The sequence below is a fragment of the Penicillium mononematosum genome (assembly GCF_028829835.1).
Source record: "Penicillium mononematosum strain IBT 11891 chromosome Unknown utg000002l:1.0-8112719.0:1.0-8118358.0, whole genome shotgun sequence".
In the NCBI taxonomy this organism is placed as follows: domain Eukaryota; kingdom Fungi; phylum Ascomycota; class Eurotiomycetes; order Eurotiales; family Aspergillaceae; genus Penicillium; species Penicillium mononematosum.
This window is the reverse complement of record NW_026643272.1, coordinates 8,036,648-8,054,574: the sequence shown is the minus strand read 5'-3', so window position 1 is coordinate 8,054,574 and position 17,927 is coordinate 8,036,648. Positions and strand designations below refer to the sequence as shown.

At 46.2% G+C, this 17,927-nt stretch overlaps 5 protein-coding genes across 5 annotated transcripts; 3 read left to right on the top strand and 2 right to left on the bottom strand.

Moving 5' to 3' along the window:
* Positions 1-907: 907 nt before the first annotated feature.
* On the top strand, positions 908-1,496 carry N7519_004865 (uncharacterized protein; the record flags this gene model as incomplete). The annotated part of the gene is made up of 3 exons (XM_057291641.1): positions 908-913; positions 1,215-1,328; positions 1,380-1,496. The coding sequence occupies 3 exons, from the start codon at positions 908-910 to the stop codon at positions 1,494-1,496; spliced, it is 237 nt and encodes a 78-aa protein (XP_057152843.1).
* A 2,239-nt stretch (positions 1,497-3,735) lies between these two features.
* Positions 3,736-5,533, top strand: N7519_004864 (MFS transporter; the record flags this gene model as incomplete). Its single annotated transcript, XM_057291640.1, has 2 exons — positions 3,736-4,074; positions 4,139-5,533. The coding sequence occupies 2 exons, from the start codon at positions 3,736-3,738 to the stop codon at positions 5,531-5,533; spliced, it is 1,734 nt and encodes a 577-aa protein (XP_057152842.1).
* A 618-nt stretch (positions 5,534-6,151) lies between these two features.
* Positions 6,152-7,416, bottom strand: N7519_004863 (putative 3-hydroxyacyl-CoA dehydrogenase; the record flags this gene model as incomplete). The annotated part of the gene is given in 4 exon segments (XM_057291639.1): positions 6,152-6,844; positions 6,976-7,071; positions 7,091-7,296; positions 7,353-7,416. The coding sequence occupies 4 exon segments, from the start codon at positions 7,414-7,416 to the stop codon at positions 6,152-6,154; spliced, it is 1,059 nt and encodes a 352-aa protein (XP_057152841.1).
* Positions 7,417-8,498: 1,082 nt separating this feature from the next.
* Positions 8,499-11,606, bottom strand: N7519_004862 (uncharacterized protein; the record flags this gene model as incomplete). The annotated part of the gene is made up of 7 exons (XM_057291638.1): positions 8,499-8,636; positions 8,687-9,329; positions 9,385-9,568; positions 9,625-10,470; positions 10,556-10,930; positions 10,983-11,424; positions 11,505-11,606. 7 exons carry the CDS (start codon positions 11,604-11,606, stop codon positions 8,499-8,501), a joined length of 2,730 nt encoding a protein of 909 aa, XP_057152840.1.
* A 1,837-nt stretch (positions 11,607-13,443) lies between these two features.
* On the top strand, positions 13,444-17,404 carry N7519_004861 (transcription factor domain-containing protein; the record flags this gene model as incomplete). The annotated part of the gene is made up of 11 exons (XM_057291637.1): positions 13,444-13,843; positions 13,894-14,396; positions 14,451-14,457; positions 15,132-15,176; positions 15,228-15,359; positions 15,421-15,929; positions 15,978-16,102; positions 16,157-16,232; positions 16,293-16,377; positions 16,443-16,814; positions 16,881-17,404. 11 exons carry the CDS (start codon positions 13,444-13,446, stop codon positions 17,402-17,404), a joined length of 2,778 nt encoding a protein of 925 aa, XP_057152839.1.
* Positions 17,405-17,927: the final 523 nt, after the last annotated feature.

The following is a 17,927-nucleotide window of genomic DNA, read 5'->3' as shown; positions in this document are numbered from 1 at the left end:
GAGAACTAGCGATTCGAGGTTAGTCCTAATAGATAGACCTCTAATAAAATTGGACTTCGCTAGCTTAAAAAGCTCTTTATTCCTACTACTTCTTTATATATAAAGGGGGGGTATCGGCTTTTAATACTTAACGGTTATAGAAGTCATTTAACCCTAAGATTCGATAAAATTTGTAAAGAGAATAAGATTATACTAATCTATATACCTCCGTATTCCTCTTACCTTTTATAGCCTTTAGATATAGGCTATTTTACGGTATTAAAACGAGCCTATAGCCGGCTAGTTGAATTTCGAATGCGGTACAGATCGAATCATATTAATAAACTAGATTTTCTTAAAGTATACCCTACTATACGAATAGAAGCCTTTAAATCTAAGACTATTAAAAATAGCTTTTAATCTACTAGTTTAATCCCTTTTATACCGGAGAGAGTGATTTCGAAGTTTAATATCCGGCTTACTACTCCTACCCCCCTTTCTAGCTAGGGTAGTGATTAGGATCCGAAAACGCCCTCGAACTATATACAATTGTAAAAATAAGCTTCGTCAATTAAAGTATTACTTCGTATAAGATTAAGAAGCCCTCTAAGCCCGCTCAATTCTACTATAAACCAGGTTTTGAAAGCCTACTAGATCACGATACAATCCGCCGTACTACTGGAGAAAGAAGTGAGCGATTTACGCGCTGAAAACGAGAAGAAGAAGCAAAAGCGTACTAGATCTAGAAGGCAGATACCGGCGGAAAAAGGCCTCTTAGTTTAAGAAGTATCTGCATTAATTATGCAGCCGGTAGAAGCAATAGAAGCACCTATACCCCCGCCACAAAGAAGGCCTTCGCCACCTTTGTAGCTAAGAACTAGGGCTTTACCAACATGCGGGCTATGTAAAAATCAGGGCTATAGGAGAGATGCATGTCTAGATAGATGATGATTTTTTTAAATTTAATTTAATGGCGTTTTGGTTGAGATAAATGCATTTGAAATTAGTAGGTTGGGTGGGGTGCGCAGCTGGCTTACATGCGTAGCTCGCTTACCGGTTACGTTAACTAACGTATTCGGTAAGCGAGCCGCCACTATAAGCGAGCCGCCACCCCATCCAAAACGCGTCCATGAACTAGCACTTAGTTAATTCAACCACCCACTATGCCACCAATTCGCTCTCAATCCTCTATAAATTTAGCAGAGTAAGAGGGTAGTATCTTGTTAGCTATCTAGGCTTTAAAAAATGGAGATATCACATCTGTTGCTTCCGCTGCTCGCATTTATAAAGTCCCGCGTTTAATATTACGCGACCGCCTTAATAGCCATACTCAACGAGGAATTATACGTGTAAATTCGTGTAAATTAATAGAAATTAAAGAGGAATCTCTTTAAAAATAGATTCTCTCTATAGATACTCGAGGATTAGCTCCCCGGCCCTCTATAGTACGAGAAATAGCGAATCTTCTTCTTAAAAAGCGCGGAACTACCCCGGTTCTTTCTATCGGTGAAAAATAGGTATATAATTTTATAAAAAGACGTCCTCTTCTATCCTCTCGGTTTTCGAAACGGTATAACTATAAGCGTACGAAATGCGAAGACCCGAAGGTTATTAGAGAGTGGTTTAATCTTATTTAAAAAACTATCCTTTAATTTAGGATCGACCCGGACGATATTTATAACTTTAATAAGACCGGTTTTACTATAGGCTTAACTACTACTATAAGAGTAATTTCGAGAAGTGAATACTATAGTCGGCGAGCACTTTTATAACCTAGAAATCGAGAATAGATAATAGTTATTAAGTATATAAATACTACTAGTTAGGTCCTCTCTCTATATATAATTTTTAAAGGTAAAGTCTTTATTAAATCCTAGTTCGATAGCCTCCTAGAGGATTAGCGATTTAAGGTTAGTCCTAATAGATAGACCTCTAATAAAATTAGACTTCGCTAGCTTAAAAAGCTCTTTATTCCTACTATTTCTTCGTATATAAAAGGGGGGTATCGGCTTTTAATACTCAACGGCTATAGAAGTTATTTAACCCCGAAGTTCGATAAAATCTATAAAGAAAATAAAATCATACTAATCTATATACCTCTATATTCTTCTTACCTTTTATAGCCTTTAGATATAGGCTATTTTATAGTATTAAAACGCTTATATAGCCGGATAGTTAAAATAAAAATATAGTATAGATTAAATTATATTAATAAATTAGATTTTCTCGAAGTATATCCTACTATACGAATAGAAGCTTTTAAATCTAGGACTATTAAAAATAGCTTTTAATCTACTAGTTTAATTCCTTTTATACCGGAGAAAGTGATTTCGAAGTTTAATATCCGGCTTACTACCCCTCCCCCCCTTCTAGCTAGGGTAGTAATTAGGATCCGAAAACGCCCTCGAACTATATATAATTGTAAAAATAAGCTTTGTTAATCAAAGCATTACTTCGTATAAGATTAAGAAGCCCCCTAAGCCCGCTTAATTCCGCTATAAACTAGGTTTTAAAAGCCTACTAGATCACGATACAATCCGCCGTACTACTAGAGAAAGAAGTGAGCGATTTACACGCTAAAAATAAGAAGAAAAAGTAAAAGCGTGCTAGATCTAGGAAGCAGATACTAGCTATAGAAGGCCTCTCAGTTTAAAAAGCATCTATATTAATTATATAGCCGGTAGAAGTAGTTGAAACACCTATCCCCCCCCCCGGCTAAGAAGGCCTTCGCTACCTTTACAGCCACGAACGAGAGCATTACTAACATGCGGGCTATGTAAAAATCAGGGTCATAGGAGAGATGCATGTCCAGATAGATGATGATTTTTTTAAATTTAATTTAATGGCGTTTTGGTTGAGATAAATGCATTTAAAAACTATCTATGGTTGTTGGGTGGCGGCTCGCTTACAGTGGCGGCTCGCTTACCGAATACGTTAACTAACTAACTACACCTACCTAGGTAGGCATATGTACTTAACTACATACGGAGTACATATAGTTAACTATATATCTCTCTCTTCTTTTTCACCACACTCTTATTTCCAGGAACTAATAATATTACATATTACTATAGATCACTCACATTCCAATCCCAATGGGCAACTTGGGACTCCGATCTCATTACTCCATATGGAGTAATCAGACTCATATCAACAAAGTACCTCCATACTAGTAGACTTTAATTTCATGCTACTTCTATATCCAAACAATACATCCGTAAATCAAGTCCCACTACAATATGATCCCAGAGCGGAGTTATGGAGTACATTAAATATGCATTTGAGACACAGAGGCTCTCTTACACCGTATAATGCATAAAGAAAGGAATATAAGCCCTAAATTCATAATAAGAGAAATCCCAAATGAACCTCGGCTTAAAAGAAGAAAAAAATTCTCTTAAGAAACCATCGGCCCAACCGAGAAACCGATTACTGATCGGGCCGGGACTAAGTGGAGATTTTCGGGATCTTGACGATATTGAAGCCAATCAAAGCGCTTTTTCTATATTTTTCTATATTTTTCTACATTTTTCTCTTTCGTTATGGAGTAAATATGCGGCTTATTCCAGCTAAAACAAGCAGTGTCTCCGAGATGTACGGAGTACCTAGGTACGGACAGATGTATTACATATAGTATGTTGTAGAAAACTAGCCTATGTTGTAGAAAATTTTTACCCATCTCACATCCTACTCTTACCATATCCCAGATGGAACGCAGATCGCAGAGCTCTAGAGTCAATTTGTTGACTCTCAACAATGGAGGTCTCCGAGACTGCTAACTCCTTGCAGTTGCCAAACTCCATCCCCTTCTGGCGACTAGTCCTCAACCCCGGTGCCATCACCCAAGAGGTTGCTGACCACCATTATGTCGGCTCAGGGACCGAACAAGATCCCTATGTCGTGGATTGGATGCCCAAGGACTTTCGAAACCCTCTTCAATTAAAAACATCTATGAAATGGTTCATCACCGTGGTCGCCGCCCTCGAGACCTTGGTCGTTGCTCTGGTCTCGTCCGCTTATACTGGTGGTATCGTTCAGATTCAAGAACGATTTGGCGCAACCACCGAGGTTGCGACCTTGGGAGTATCCCTCTACGTACTGGGCTTTGCCCTCAGGTCCTCTGATCTGGGCCCCTATGAGTGAAATATTTGGTCGCCAGCTTGTCTTCGTCACAACCTACTGCGGTTTGACCATCTTTTGTGCCGCTTGTACGGGCGCGCAGAACATCGAGACCTTACTGGTCTTCCGATTCTTGTCCGGTGCTTTCGGCTCCTCTCCCCTTACCAACTCGGGCGGTGTTATCGCCGACATGTTCATGGCTCGCGAGCGAGGACTAGCCTTATCGGCCTTCGCGTTGGCTCCATTCCTAGGACCTGTCATTGGGCCCATCGCCGGTGGCTTCCTCGGTATGTCTAGCGGAGGCTGGAAGTGGGTGATGGGTCTCTTGGGCATCCTTTGTGCTGTGATGTGGTTCTTGGGAGCCGCGTTAAAACCTGAGACCTATGCCCCCGTTCTTCTTCGCCAGCGCGCGAACACACTCTCCAAGCTCACAGGTCAGGTGTACTGTAGCAAGTTAGATATCGATCAAGGACGTCTCACTTTGAAAGCCGCTTTGAAAATCTCTTTGTCGCGACCCATGATTCTTCTTTTTCAAGAACCTATCGTCTTACTGCTCTCGATCTACCTTGCTATCATCTACGGAACCCTCTATATGCTTTTCGGCGCCTTCCCGATTGTGTATCAGATTCATCGTGGATGGAACCAAGGTGTCGGCGGCTTGGCTTTCATCGGTGTTATGATTGGTATGATTGGTGCGGTTGCGTATTCCATTCCTGAAAACCAGCGCTACGCGAAACTCCTGAAGAAGAATGGTGGCTATGCGCCTCCAGAAGCCCGCCTTCCCCCGTGTATGCTGGCCTCTATTGCCCTCCCTATTGGACTCTTCTGGTTCGCATGGACCAACTCTCCGTCCGTCCACTGGCTTGTAAGCGTCGCTTCTGGAGTTCCCTTCGGGTTCGGAATGTTGCTCGTCTTCCTCAGTGTCTTCAACTACCTAATCGATGCTTACACCATCTTCGCTGCATCTGTCTTGGCAGCCAACACACTACTCCGGTCGTTGTTCGGATTTGCATTCCCGCTGTTCACGAAATACATGTACGAAGATCTTGGGATCCATTGGGCATCCTGTGTTCCGGCTTTCTTGGCTCTTGCATGTGTGCCTTTCCCCTTCCTGCTCTATAAGTATGGACTGTCTATCCGAAAACACTGCAAGTATTCTGCGCAGTCTGAGGCCTTTGTTCAAAATCTTGTTCGGGGACTCCAAAAGCCCACCGAGTCTGCCGAGACTGAGCCTGAGATGTCCCAAATCCCATCGGCAAATGATGAAGTCGCATCACTCTCTCACAACAAGGAGACCCCCGCGGATGCTCGCTCAATCCATCACACTCTTTCGCGCACTTCCACCAATGCCACGCATGCCATGCATCGGGTGCCCACATATGAAGCCAACCCTTACAACGTCGACCGTGTGCATACACGGGAGTCGTTCAAATAATTCTAGTCATCGATCATAGAAGGAGAACACGGGCGTTCCGGGGACATGCTGAGTATATATACCAAGAGGGAAAAGGTCGAGTCTTTGGACTTGACGTTTCCAAATGGTGCATTACTTCATCTTTCTTTTTTTTTATCTCCATTTGTCATGTCCCATATATATACCATAGATCGCGTTGGCTATTAATTATAATTGCAGTTCAATATTTTGTGATCCTGTCTTACGGTTATACATAGAACAGCCCTCTGTACGGTTAATACTTGTTACTGTCTGTGTATGTTGTACATCGTAGAGTGGTAAGCCCGAATATAACATGAAGGAAAAAGGAATATCTGAAAGGAACATAGAAGACATCGGAGGGTTATGTTACATATAACGTCGCTATTATTATCTTGAGCTAAGAAAAATCAGCTTGTTGAGGTCTTACGTTGTCAAGGACAGAGACCAGGGCCCCTACTTTTGTGAGAATATAAATATAAACAGCAAACTGTCGTGATTCGTCATCCTTGATAACTCATAAATATCCTATACTGCCGTGTCCAATGTATCAATTTTCCCATATTCCACGGGTAAACAATGAAAAAAAAAAAAAAAAAAAAGAAAAAAAAAACTCCCCTTTTAGTGCACACCATTGGCCAGTCCATTGGTTACCCCGTTGGTCAAGCCATTTGACATTCCATTGGTCACACCATTAGCAAGTCCATTGATTTTATCAAGAGGTACTCCGGGTGGCACTCCAACAGAAATGGTGCTCTTCTTCCGGCGTCGCTCCGGTGCGGTCCAGATCGAACCATCATCGAGCAGCTCCTGACCCAAAGCAAGCACCTTGGACGGCTCTTCGCCCAACCATTCAGACTCTAGTCGATTGATGTTCTGTTCAATTTCCCAGGCACGGCCACCTTCAATGAACATGGATGTGCCATTAAGAGACCGGTCAGCCAAGACTCCAGTGGCCACAGTAGCAACCTGCTCTGGAGTGTTGATGGGAAGTTCGGCCTGCTTCCATTGTGCCTCAACTTTCTTGATGCTATCGGTCTGGGTCACCCAAGGACAGACGGTATTGATACGAAGGTAGTGCTTGTACGGAGAGGAGATGTAGGTGCGTAGGGAACGCATGAGGCCAGTGACGCCGTGCTTGGAGGCTTGATATACGAAAAGAGAGGGACTGTCCTTGAAACCAGAGGCACACGAGAATAGGAGAATTGACCGGTCGCAGTTTGATCCACGGTTATGGCGCAAGTAAACAGAGGCGATGCGGGTAACATACATTGACCCAAGGAGATTGACATCCATGACTTTGTGGGTGGGGGTCTGGAGGTAATATCCGTATTGTCAGATGTTTCAAAAAGAAGATATAAAAAAGGAGAGAGAGAGAGAAAGAGGAGAAGAGAAAAAAAGTCTGGCTAAGCAACCGGGTTGTTACTTAGCCAGTAATAACTTACCTGGCGGACGCTCTCCAGCGTGAGTGAAGTATCAAACCAATTCCCTATTTCCACGATACTAGCCGCCGAGACGACATGGTCGATGCGCTTATAGGTCTTAAAGGCTAGATCAAACAATGCCAGCAAAGACGGATAGTTGGTGACATCGGTGGTTTGGAAAATTGCGCGGGGGGGGCATGTCTTCTTCCTCTGGGTGGAATTGGTCACAGCATTTCTTCAGTAGACGCTCGCCTGAGATGTTGTCGAGGTCACCAATGCATACATTGGCACCACGCTCCAAGCATTGCGTTACCAGGCTGGAACCAATGCCATTGGCACCGCCTGTATAAGACGAGATAAGACGACAGTAGAGAAGTCAGGAGATAGGTTCGACATACCTGTGATGAGAACGACCTTTTTGGCAAGGCAATCAGTGGGAATGCTGGGGATATACTGCGACATTAGGGGCAGATCAGTGGGGGGAGATTTGGGTGGATCAATAGAGATGATCGTGGAGCTAGGAAGAGTAGTTGCAGATAAGCAAAGAAATTGCTGCGGACAATGGCCTTGCTTTTATATGTGCTGGCTGTGCAGACATAGGGGGTCGGAGTCTTCGTCGGAGTCTTCGTCGGAGTCAGAATTTTCCTACAAATTCCTAATTAAGCAGATATTGAGGGGAAGGGCCCAATCCGTTTGGATGGTACCATTCCTAAGCCATGGCATCCCAGGATATGGACATGGCCCTGGGGACGACGGTAACTCAGCCGAGGGCCAAGGACGCACGTCCAGGTGTTCTCCATCAAGGGCTTCTGCATAAACAAATGAGCGATTCCGTAGGCACCCGCGCTCGTGGGAAAGAGCCAGTCATAAAAGGAACCAAGATGGGATGATGCGGGGAGGCGTTCGCCAATGACGCTGGTGTGCAGATGGAAAACACGAAGCCAAAGCACACACGGGAGGGAAACCAGGCTAATACCTGGGCGATTGGCATTGACTTCCTGGGGCCTATACCAGGGGGGTTCGGAATCCTGTGGTCCGAGGTCTGTTTTGGCTGTCTCCTCAGAAGTCCCTCGACAGCCTACCTAGGTAGACATTGAAAAGAGTGCTGCTCGGTAGACAGAAGGATATTGTTTCTGCTCCCCAAAGAATATCATATGTACAGAGTACGGGAGTACAACATATATCAATCGTAATCCGTACATGTACATAGGAACTGGGGTGCATATGCGGGGATCGACAAGTCGGGGAAGAGGGGGAAAAGGACAAAAGTACCGAATGTAACAGTTCAAAGTCTCATTCTCATAAATTAGTTCTATGCAATATAAAAAAAAAAAAACATTCACTCTTTTCCAATACATGTCCATGTCCATGTCCATGTCCAAAAAATAAAAAAAATAAAAACCAAAATCATAGATGCCATTGCTGCAAACATGGGGAATACAGAACCATCGAAGCATCATATACCAGCAAAATTCTATCAAGACCGAAAATACCACCAGCCAAAAAGACGCATATTTACAACTGGCCTATAGGAAAAAAAACTCTTAACGGCGAGAGACACAGCACAAGATACCAGACTTGCCCAAGAACCAAAGGGATCCAATAAAGCGGAAAATCGACAGACCGGCAGTCGTCCACAGAATAGCGGCGAAGTATTTGGAAGTACGGACGGTAGAGACGTTCTGTGCATATGTTAGTTTGTGCCACCCTATAAGTTAGACAAGGTACATACTGTGAGACAGAGACGTTTAACGCCTTCACTGGTGATACACAGTGTAAGAATCAGGTTGCTGAAAATCCAAATCAACACCAGGTTGGTACGGAAAGCCTTATAGCCATCGTCCATGCTTGGTTCATCATTATCTTCAGGCTCCACATATGGCTCCAACGCTCTCTTCACCGTCGATTCAAACTGACTATCGATATCGGCCTGCGGCTTATCGACTTCTTCAATGAAGTTCGACTTGGCGTCATCCTTCTTGGTCTCAGCGACCGGGAGCGAGTCGCCCTTGTCAGAACCCTTAGTACCCCAGGAAACGTCATGCCAGTTGCAGAAAGCGTAGACCATCAGGATATTGATCGAACAGGTCATGCCAGCAAAGTACGCCCAGGAGGACGTGAACATATGCCAGGGATCCATGTACAAGAAACTTGCGAGGAAGTAGATGCCATAAGTCGAAACCAAAGCAATCAGGACGATACCGGCCCCGGAAGAACTGAAGAAAGACTTGAGGAAGTGGCCAACACCTTGGTCCATGGAGAAATCAAGTGTACCTCCAGTGAAGGCGTTCTTGACAAGGTAGAACGATAGAACAATGATGTAACTCTGAAGGATACTGAAGTAGATGAATGAAAGCGTGTATGCGAGACGGGAACTGTTTGAAATGTCAGATTGAGACTATAATGGGATTCCTTCGGATCTTGACTCACCCTTTGGGTCGATTTCCTAGCGCCAGAATGAACTGCAGCATCAAGAAGAATATGTATCCATACTTCAGGAAATTGTTCACGATCGGCGAGGCTTCATTACCGAAAGGCCATCCCTTATAATAGTTAGATTGACTAGGAGTTCCGACAAGATCCATAATGACAGTAGTAGTCAGCCAGAACGAGGCTAGGTAGTAACGAGTTAGTATAAAGACCCAAAGAAACATTGGATTCGGGACATACCGAGGGAGAACCAGGTCATGACAAGACCCATGAAGTTGTATGTCATCTGGATATGCAGGAAAAACAGCCGCAGGATGTTATGGCCACTCTTGTAAATCCGCCCGAAATGCATCATTGCATATAAACTGGCGGCGAACGAACCGTTCAACCAACGGCGTCGCTGACTGATAAACTCGGCAGCACCTTCTGGCACATCGGTCTCACCCTTTGACGCCTTCACGTAGGTTAGATGCCATTTGAATCCAGCCTTGGCCACAAGCTCGAAACACAAGATACGGTCCTCAGCAAGGAACATATTCTTCTTAAAGATGTTCATGCCCTCAATACCCTTCTTACCCAACTGCTTTGAGAGTGTATGATCACCGTGGAAGTACTGCTCTAAGGGGCGACCCATAATAGCGCGATAGCGGTACGCGGAGAAGGCACCTGGTAACACGCTAACATACCCGAAGGCACTCTCTAGCGGTTTATCAAGAATGTTGGAGATCTTGTACTCGAAGTTCTGTGCGGCGACGAGGGGGTTCATCAAGTTCTTCCACCCTTTTCCTAACATTGCGTGAATCTCACCGCAAGATCCACCCAAGTTCTTATCGTTGTAGAAGGACTCCCACAATGCAAGGAGGGATTTCTTTCCCGGCTTAGTTCCGGCATCAATAAGAATCACGACTTCGGGGTTGAGGATTCGACTGAAACCGTTGAAAAGCCAGCGGTGGGAGTTAATCTTCTTACTGTTCTTCTGTTTAAGGCAGAAAATCATTTGAACAGGAGGAAGGTTTGACGACTCGTTGCCCTGGGGCGGACCAGTTGTTGGTTGGAGGTGACAGAGAGTTGGGTGGTGTATTCGAACTAGGGCTTGTTAGTGGATTTCGGTCGACTACAAAAACACCAGGATGGAGGGACGGTAGATTCCGCCAAGGCGAATCGAGAGGACTATGGGAACTCACAATGTGTGCGACGGTTTCCCGGCCATCGACGGACCGCTTCATGATGCCGTCTTGGTAGATACCGATTGTGGCCAACAAGTCGAGGGTATTCTTATCGCAAGGATCAATACCATCAAAAACCAATGAGCACACGATCTTTTGCCAGGCCGGGCCACCTTTGTTCCAGAATTCTGACTTCTTCAAATTGACGATATCCCGAATGTTCTGCATGACACCGTGAAGCGTCCGCGCGGTCAGGACTTTATCTTCGTTGTAATAGGTGATGGCAATCAGAAGTTCGGTGTGTCGGTTGTACATGGCCGGTCGTAGATTGTATCCGTTGCGTAGGGTGAACTCATCAGGATCACAGGTTGCCGCGGTATCTGTATTCGATTAGCCCCAGTCGCATCGCCAATATTTCACATGAAGACATACAACGCAGATGTGTGAATTCTTCCGGGAAACCCTCCTCGGATTCCCGGTACTCCTTCTGAATGGCGTTCTGAATGGCACTCGGTACCGGGTAGTCGACACTCAGCACAGAGCCCTGGACCAGCTTAATCTTTCGCGTAGCATAACGCCGCAGCCCTGACCCAGGTGCCTGTCGGTTCTGCCAGGCTTCTGATGGCGTTTCGGACATAGGTGATTGAATAGATGGAATACCAGAGCGACGGTTGAGTCCTCCCGCAGACTCCTGATATGGACCATCGGGAAAGATGGTGACTCCGGGATCATGTAGTGTGTAGCGACGGAGGGAATCGGTCGATGCATACGGGTCATCGAAGGAGGCGTTGAATGGGCTGGGTTGGTTTCGGTAGAGCAAAGACTGCTGGCTGTCGATGTTCTCGGGTTTTTCCTCGTAACCGTACGCTTGCTGCTGAACAAACTGTGTTAGCATCCGTTGCTGTCTTGCTGGGGTCCCTTCTGTTTCCCCGTCCCGGGTGGCTTGTCACTCACCTCTCGTGGGCCATACCCGCTGGCCTCGCTCGCCTGGGGTGAATGGGAGGAATTGCCCGAATGAGGCGAATGAGGAGACGTTCCTCTGTGAGGAAAAGACATTATGCGTGGTTCACGTGTTCTCCGGTTCTGGTGGAAAGGCAATCGAGATCTAGCCGGCGGGGTGGTATCCTCAAGGATCGAAAGAAAATATCAAGGGTAGAAGTTCCAATTCCAGGTACAACCCGGCGCCTCAATGGTAACAGCGCAACAGCGTAGCAATCCCGTGAGCTAGGTTGAAAGCAAGACAGGTGACCTGTCCAGAGATCAAACCTATGTGAGAACCAATATGAGACCTATGTAGGAGAGACCGGAGGGTTGATCAAAGAAGAGATGTGCGGTAGGGGAAGGGCTCCAGATTCCATCTATCCAGGAGATATTTTTGGTGCAGAATTTGATTGGAGGTGCCGACGATGCGGGCTGTGAAAGGGCGACTGAGGTGGAACCCCAGCGCATCAGCAATTGTCGTTCGTCATCCACCCTTTTTAAGGATCCACCATGGAGCCGTCCGAGACAGTACATATTGGGCATTGGCAGCCGCTTTTCCCCTGCGCATGCATCGCATAAATATTGGGGGGGGGGGGGCACCCATGGACCAACCACCGAATGATATTCCCCTTGATCATAACTGTCTCGATATCCAAGGTATACACTGCTATACGGGTATGAATTTTGACTCTGCGATCCGAGCCTTGCTGCGACGAACATAACTCGTCGAACATGTAAAAAGCTGCGGGTCGACGACGCAATACGCCATAATATTGGTCAACAGGGTGTCTCCGATGACCCATCACAGGCATCCCCCTAATATTGTGTACATATCCCTTCTACCATCCCGAAACACCCCCTGAGTGATTTTTGAATCACCAGAGTACAGAGTACTCCATGCTCGTAAAGGACACTGCAAAGGCCTCTCCGCCAAGAAATCACAGCGTGGCGGCTGGGGGTGGCAACTGCCGGGGGATGACGACAAGGCGTCAGGAAATGATCGGCCGCGTCTTCTAGGGGGCTGAATCCTGAATCTGCGACTGGCTCCGGAGGGTCCACATATCCAGCCATCGTTATAAATTGGGTATGTGGGTAGTGAAAAACAGAAAGGGAAAAAAAAGAAAGGGAATTGGGCTACCACAGCAACAGAACAGCAACAGAGCCTATGGAGAGACCGAAGAATGTGTGTCATGTGTCTACGTATCACGTGCTCGACGAGATACGTGTACGCAACTTTTTCCCAGGCTACCTAAATAATATGTGGTAGAGCACATAATGAGTACATAATGGAGTACAACACACCTTGGAATATAAATGTAGGTGCCTTGGTGATGACTATCATTTATTTTTAGATCTTTGGACTCTGCAAGGTCTGAGATAAAAGTTGAAGTTGTCAAGTTCTTGGAAATATATATTGCCATTCAAGACCATAAGTCTCTCTTTTCTCATTTATTCTAGATGTCATACGATGTAATATCTCATATTTTTTTTGGGTTTCAAATTGATTTGACTGAAATCTGTCGTTTCGCTGTTACCAATACCTTTTTACCTGGGGTTTCTGTCATTTAGTATTCTATCATTCGTCTTACCCCCCCCCCGGGCACTCGGACTTCATTGCGAGCGCAGGTTCACGACAATATATCTGTTGAATACCCCGAGAACTTCACTATCCTAGTGCGGAGGGGCCAATGCTTATGTTGATTTGCTGACTCTCTTCTAACTTCAACTATATGGAGCCTTCATAATCTATGTACCCCGTAACATCAGATGAGATGGCGTTAAGCCTTGCCCGAGGTCATTTGAGATGGCAACGCCGGTACAATACATATGTGTGCGGGGTAAACAATATAGTTTACACTTAAAGGGCTTCCTCTCATACTTTTACTTTGATATTTTCGCCCTTTGCATAACAATGTCGCCTCGGAGACCTGCATTTGATGACCTACCTTTGCGCAAAGATGGACCTCCAGGGAATGCTTGGGGGATGTTTGGAGACCAAGATCAAATGGGCATGCTCAATCTACTGACGCCGGAGAACACTGCTGCGGCTGCTCGCGAGATTGTTGATGGCGTACGTGTCTCAACAGATTGGGCTCTTAATAGCATGGCGACCCCCTGCTTTGGACGCTCTGCTTTTGAGCATATTGTCAAGAACAAGGCTCCCCGGATTGTCAACGATGATATCTTGATCTTCAACACACAGAGCAGCAGCCAATGGGATGGCTTCAGACACTATGGATCAAAGCAAGGAACTTACTTCAATGGGTGTACCCAGGACGACATCCAGAATTCCACTCGAAATGGCATTCACGGTAACTCCTTCTGATTCTGAAATTTCTGATCTCCACTGATCCTCCCTCAGTATGGGTCGAAAACGGCGGTATTGTTGGACGGGGTGTTCTCTTGGACTATGCGGGCTGGGCAGCGGCGAACGGGAAAGAAGTGAAATGCTTTGAAACCCAGTCAATCCCGGCATCTGTACTCCAAGAGGTAGCCACTAGTCAGAATACCACATTCCGACCGGGGGATATCTTGTTTATTCGCACGGGTTGGACTCGAGCCTACGAACAGCTCTCACAGGCGCAATGTCAGCAACTGGCCGATTATGCAGCACCTCCAGTGATTGGGGTAGAATCGTCCGAGGCCATGCTGCGCTGGATTTGGGATCGTGAACTGGCTGCCGTGGTGGGAGATATGCCGAGCTTTGAAGCATATCCATGCCAGAATCAGGCCTTTTTCCTCCATGAGTGGTTGCTGGCCGGCTGGGGCGTCCCAATCGGGGAGTTATTCGATCTCGAGCAGCTCAGCCAGGAGTGTCGTAAGAGAAGCCGCTGGACCTTCTTCTTTAGTAGCGTGCCATTGAAGGTGTGTGTGTAGACAAAATCCCACTCCTGTTCCCAAACTGACCATATTCATCAGGTTCCTGGTGGGGTTGCAAGCCCCCCGAATGGCGTGGCTATATTTTGATCAAGAGTTTTTTCATCTTTGCCCCTGGTCGTACTTGCTCATTTGTACAGTCTGAACTGTCTGGAGATGGCGCAGAATGCAAGTGGGGGCGTGTTTATAGGCAATGACCCCTCCAAAGAAGCTTGAAAGTCTTGGATATATCAGAATGCACCAATCTTTTTAAACCTAGACATCTAGGCATCATGACACAAAGTAATATAGGCGATTGCTCTTCATCCGTACGATATTGGCCAGGGGAGGTCGGGCCGAGGAGAGAAGTGAAAAAGCGGAGAATCCGGGGCTTTCCGTCCCGGTCTGAGTTGTGTGTCATTCTACGTTTCACCCTATGTTGTATGCAGATCTAACAGTTCTAAACAGTTCTAAGGTCTAGCCTCACCAAAAAAAAAAAATGGTCCTTCCAAATGCAGGCATTTCGCGTCAGGCAGAAGATCGTTCAAGAAGGTCGATGGTAGCCTGTAACCGCTGCCGTTCTCAGAAAAACTCGCTGCGCCGGCAATCCACCCCACCCTTGTGCAGCATGTGTGGATGTGGGCAAGCATTGCGTATATTCAGAGGCTGAAAAGCGAGTCTCTATAACGGAGAGGTGAAGTTGATCCATCCTTGAAAAGAGTCAATGCTGACTCCTATTTGCAGCTACTATCGTCAACTACAAGCACAAGCTCCTGCGTCGCGAGGTAGGTTTCATACCTACCTAGTTCGTCACCTAGACGCAATTTAACCACAGGATAGAAGGTAGCCATTCAACGCCGTCAAGTGAGCCATCGATATCCAATCGCTACTCTCATGCGGGGCCACCAGAACGTGATGACTGGTGGTACAAAGGGACAGACAATCTGTTCTTGAATCGGTCAGGAGAACATCGTACGTGTTAAGCTGGCAGGTATTATATTCCTATTATATCCTTCTGCTAATCTCTCCTCAGATTTTGTGGGTGCCTCGTCCACCACACATCTCGCGAAACGGCTTAACCCAGGCTCAGCAAACCTTGCATGGGATGTGCGCCCACTTTACGATGATCCTTCATCGCTGAGAAGACCAGTTGGCGGCTCATTGCCTCAATTACCACCTTTCGAGTTTGCCAAGCGACTATTCTGGGTACAATACGCTTACATCGGTACCATCTTCTCCCTTATCAAACCCCTGGAGTTCGAAGCACGGCTCGATCTAGTCTACCACCAACCGCTTGACTTTTCACACCGTGAATCTTGCCTAGTATACTGTCAGACACTGTTAGTTATTTCCTTTGGTTTGATGTACAGTGTGAATCAGTGGATTGGCGAGGAAGGCCCTCCTGGCTTCAAGTATTTTAAGCATGCGTTACGTTTCTTGCCAGATATTCATGAAGAGGGTTCGATTCTCTTTGTCGAGGTGCTATGCTATGTGGCATACTATATGCAGAATCTGAACAGGCGGGACGCTGCCTTCCTCTACGTACGTATTACTTCCATTGGCCTTCCGCTGTACCGCTAACCGTGTCAGATCGGACTTGCTCTGCGCATGGCTATCTCCCTGGGGCTACATCAAGAGGTGTCTGATCCCTCAATAAGTGAATCAGACCGCAACCGTAGACGTCGGGCTTGGTGGTCTGTCTACAGCTTGGACCGGTAATTGGCCAATTCTCTATACCTTTGAAAACCAATACTCATACTTATGGACAGGTTACTGTCGGTCAAGTCTGGTAATCCTATTACAATCCACGATGAAGATATTGGAATAACTTGGCCTACAGATGTGGTATGTTGTCTTCCATGACGTGTCTAGATAGGTATTCGCTGATTTGACTTTTCGATCTAGGGTGGATCAACCTTCGATGTATGGCCATCAACCGTTCTTACCCATTATACACAGCTATCCCGTATATTAGGACGGATCGGGGAAGGTAAAAAATCATCTCCGTTGTTTCTTTTCGCCATCCTGCCAAGCTGACATAGATGGCCACATCAGAAATCTACAGAAAGAAACCTGGATCCGGTTCGAACCTCGTTGCTTCTGTCCAGAGTATAACAAATGACCTTTCTGCCTGGCTGCGACAAGTACCAGACCGGCTCCGCATTGACTTCACTACACTCGATACCCATATAAATCGAGAGTCTGTCTCAATCAACTTGCACTTCTACTCATGTGTGAACATGACTGCGCGGCCATTAGTCTTCTATGTCATCCAAAGGCGACTCGACGCGGAAGCCCTCGGGTCCACAACGGAGGATTGGAAGGACGGGCTGGCTCCTAATACCGTCGCCGTCATCGACAGTTGTATCACGGCAGCGAGAGCAACCACTATGATCATGGATGCTGCAGCAAAACATAATCTCGTTGGTACGTGACCGCAATACAACCGCATTTCTTCTGTCATGAAATCATCTGATCAAAAGGTCTTTTTAGCTACATATGGATACCTCGATGGCGAATATATCTTCTCCGCTGCACTGCTGCTGGTCATGGTAAACGCCGCGTTTCCGCCTAATGAAACCAGCGCCCGGGCCATGGAGACCGCACTGAACCTTCTCCGCGGCATGGCAGATCGTGGAAATACATATTTGGACTCGCGTCACTCATTGCTGTTGGAATTGTGGGCAGCCATTGGACCTAGACGTGCCGATGAAAAGGATACCGATGCGGCAAGTTCTCTTGCTGCAGGTCAAAAGGGCCCTGTGACCCCGATGAGCGAAAAAGCTGCAAATCCATCCGCAAATCCATCAGACGATGTTCGGGCAGATCCGAGCGCGGAGTCAGCAGCTTCACAAGTGCCCGCTTATAACTGGCCACAACAGCCAGATATCCCTTCTTTCCGGGACATTGCCTTCCAGTTCGATCTAAACGATGATCCAGCACTCTGGGAAGGGGCTTTGGACCAAATCGACATTGACATGGATACTGACTGGATTGAGAATACTTTAAAGCGATAAGAACAAATACATGTGACTTAAAAAAATCATTTTACACTTGTGTGCTTGATATTTAGTACCTAGGTATGCATATAGCTTATACTAGCATAAATTGATGGGCGGGGCCTAAATGTTGTTGAATGTCAGGCATCGTAGGCGACAGCACCTGTTTGCTGTAGCAGGCATGTTTGCTACAGCTTCATGTTTTGCTACCGCCATAGCTATAAATAGCTCTCTCTCCCCTCCTTCTCTCACTCTCTCACCTCCTTTCTCCCCCATCCATCCCATTTCATAGAAATCCTGCATACATAGTTTCTCCATTCAGTTTCTGCATCTCATTTATATCCTGATTCCTAGACACATGAGCTCCTATCTTCCCCTCCATCCTTAATCTAACCCCCGCAGCTTATCAAGCTATGGAGATGTCGGCCCGAGGAAGCCGAAATAGTAGCCATCGGCCCGACACGTGACATGCATCTAATGGGTAACAGCGCGATGATCATTGGAGATGTGCTGTGATATCGGGACGAGCTCTGGCATAAAT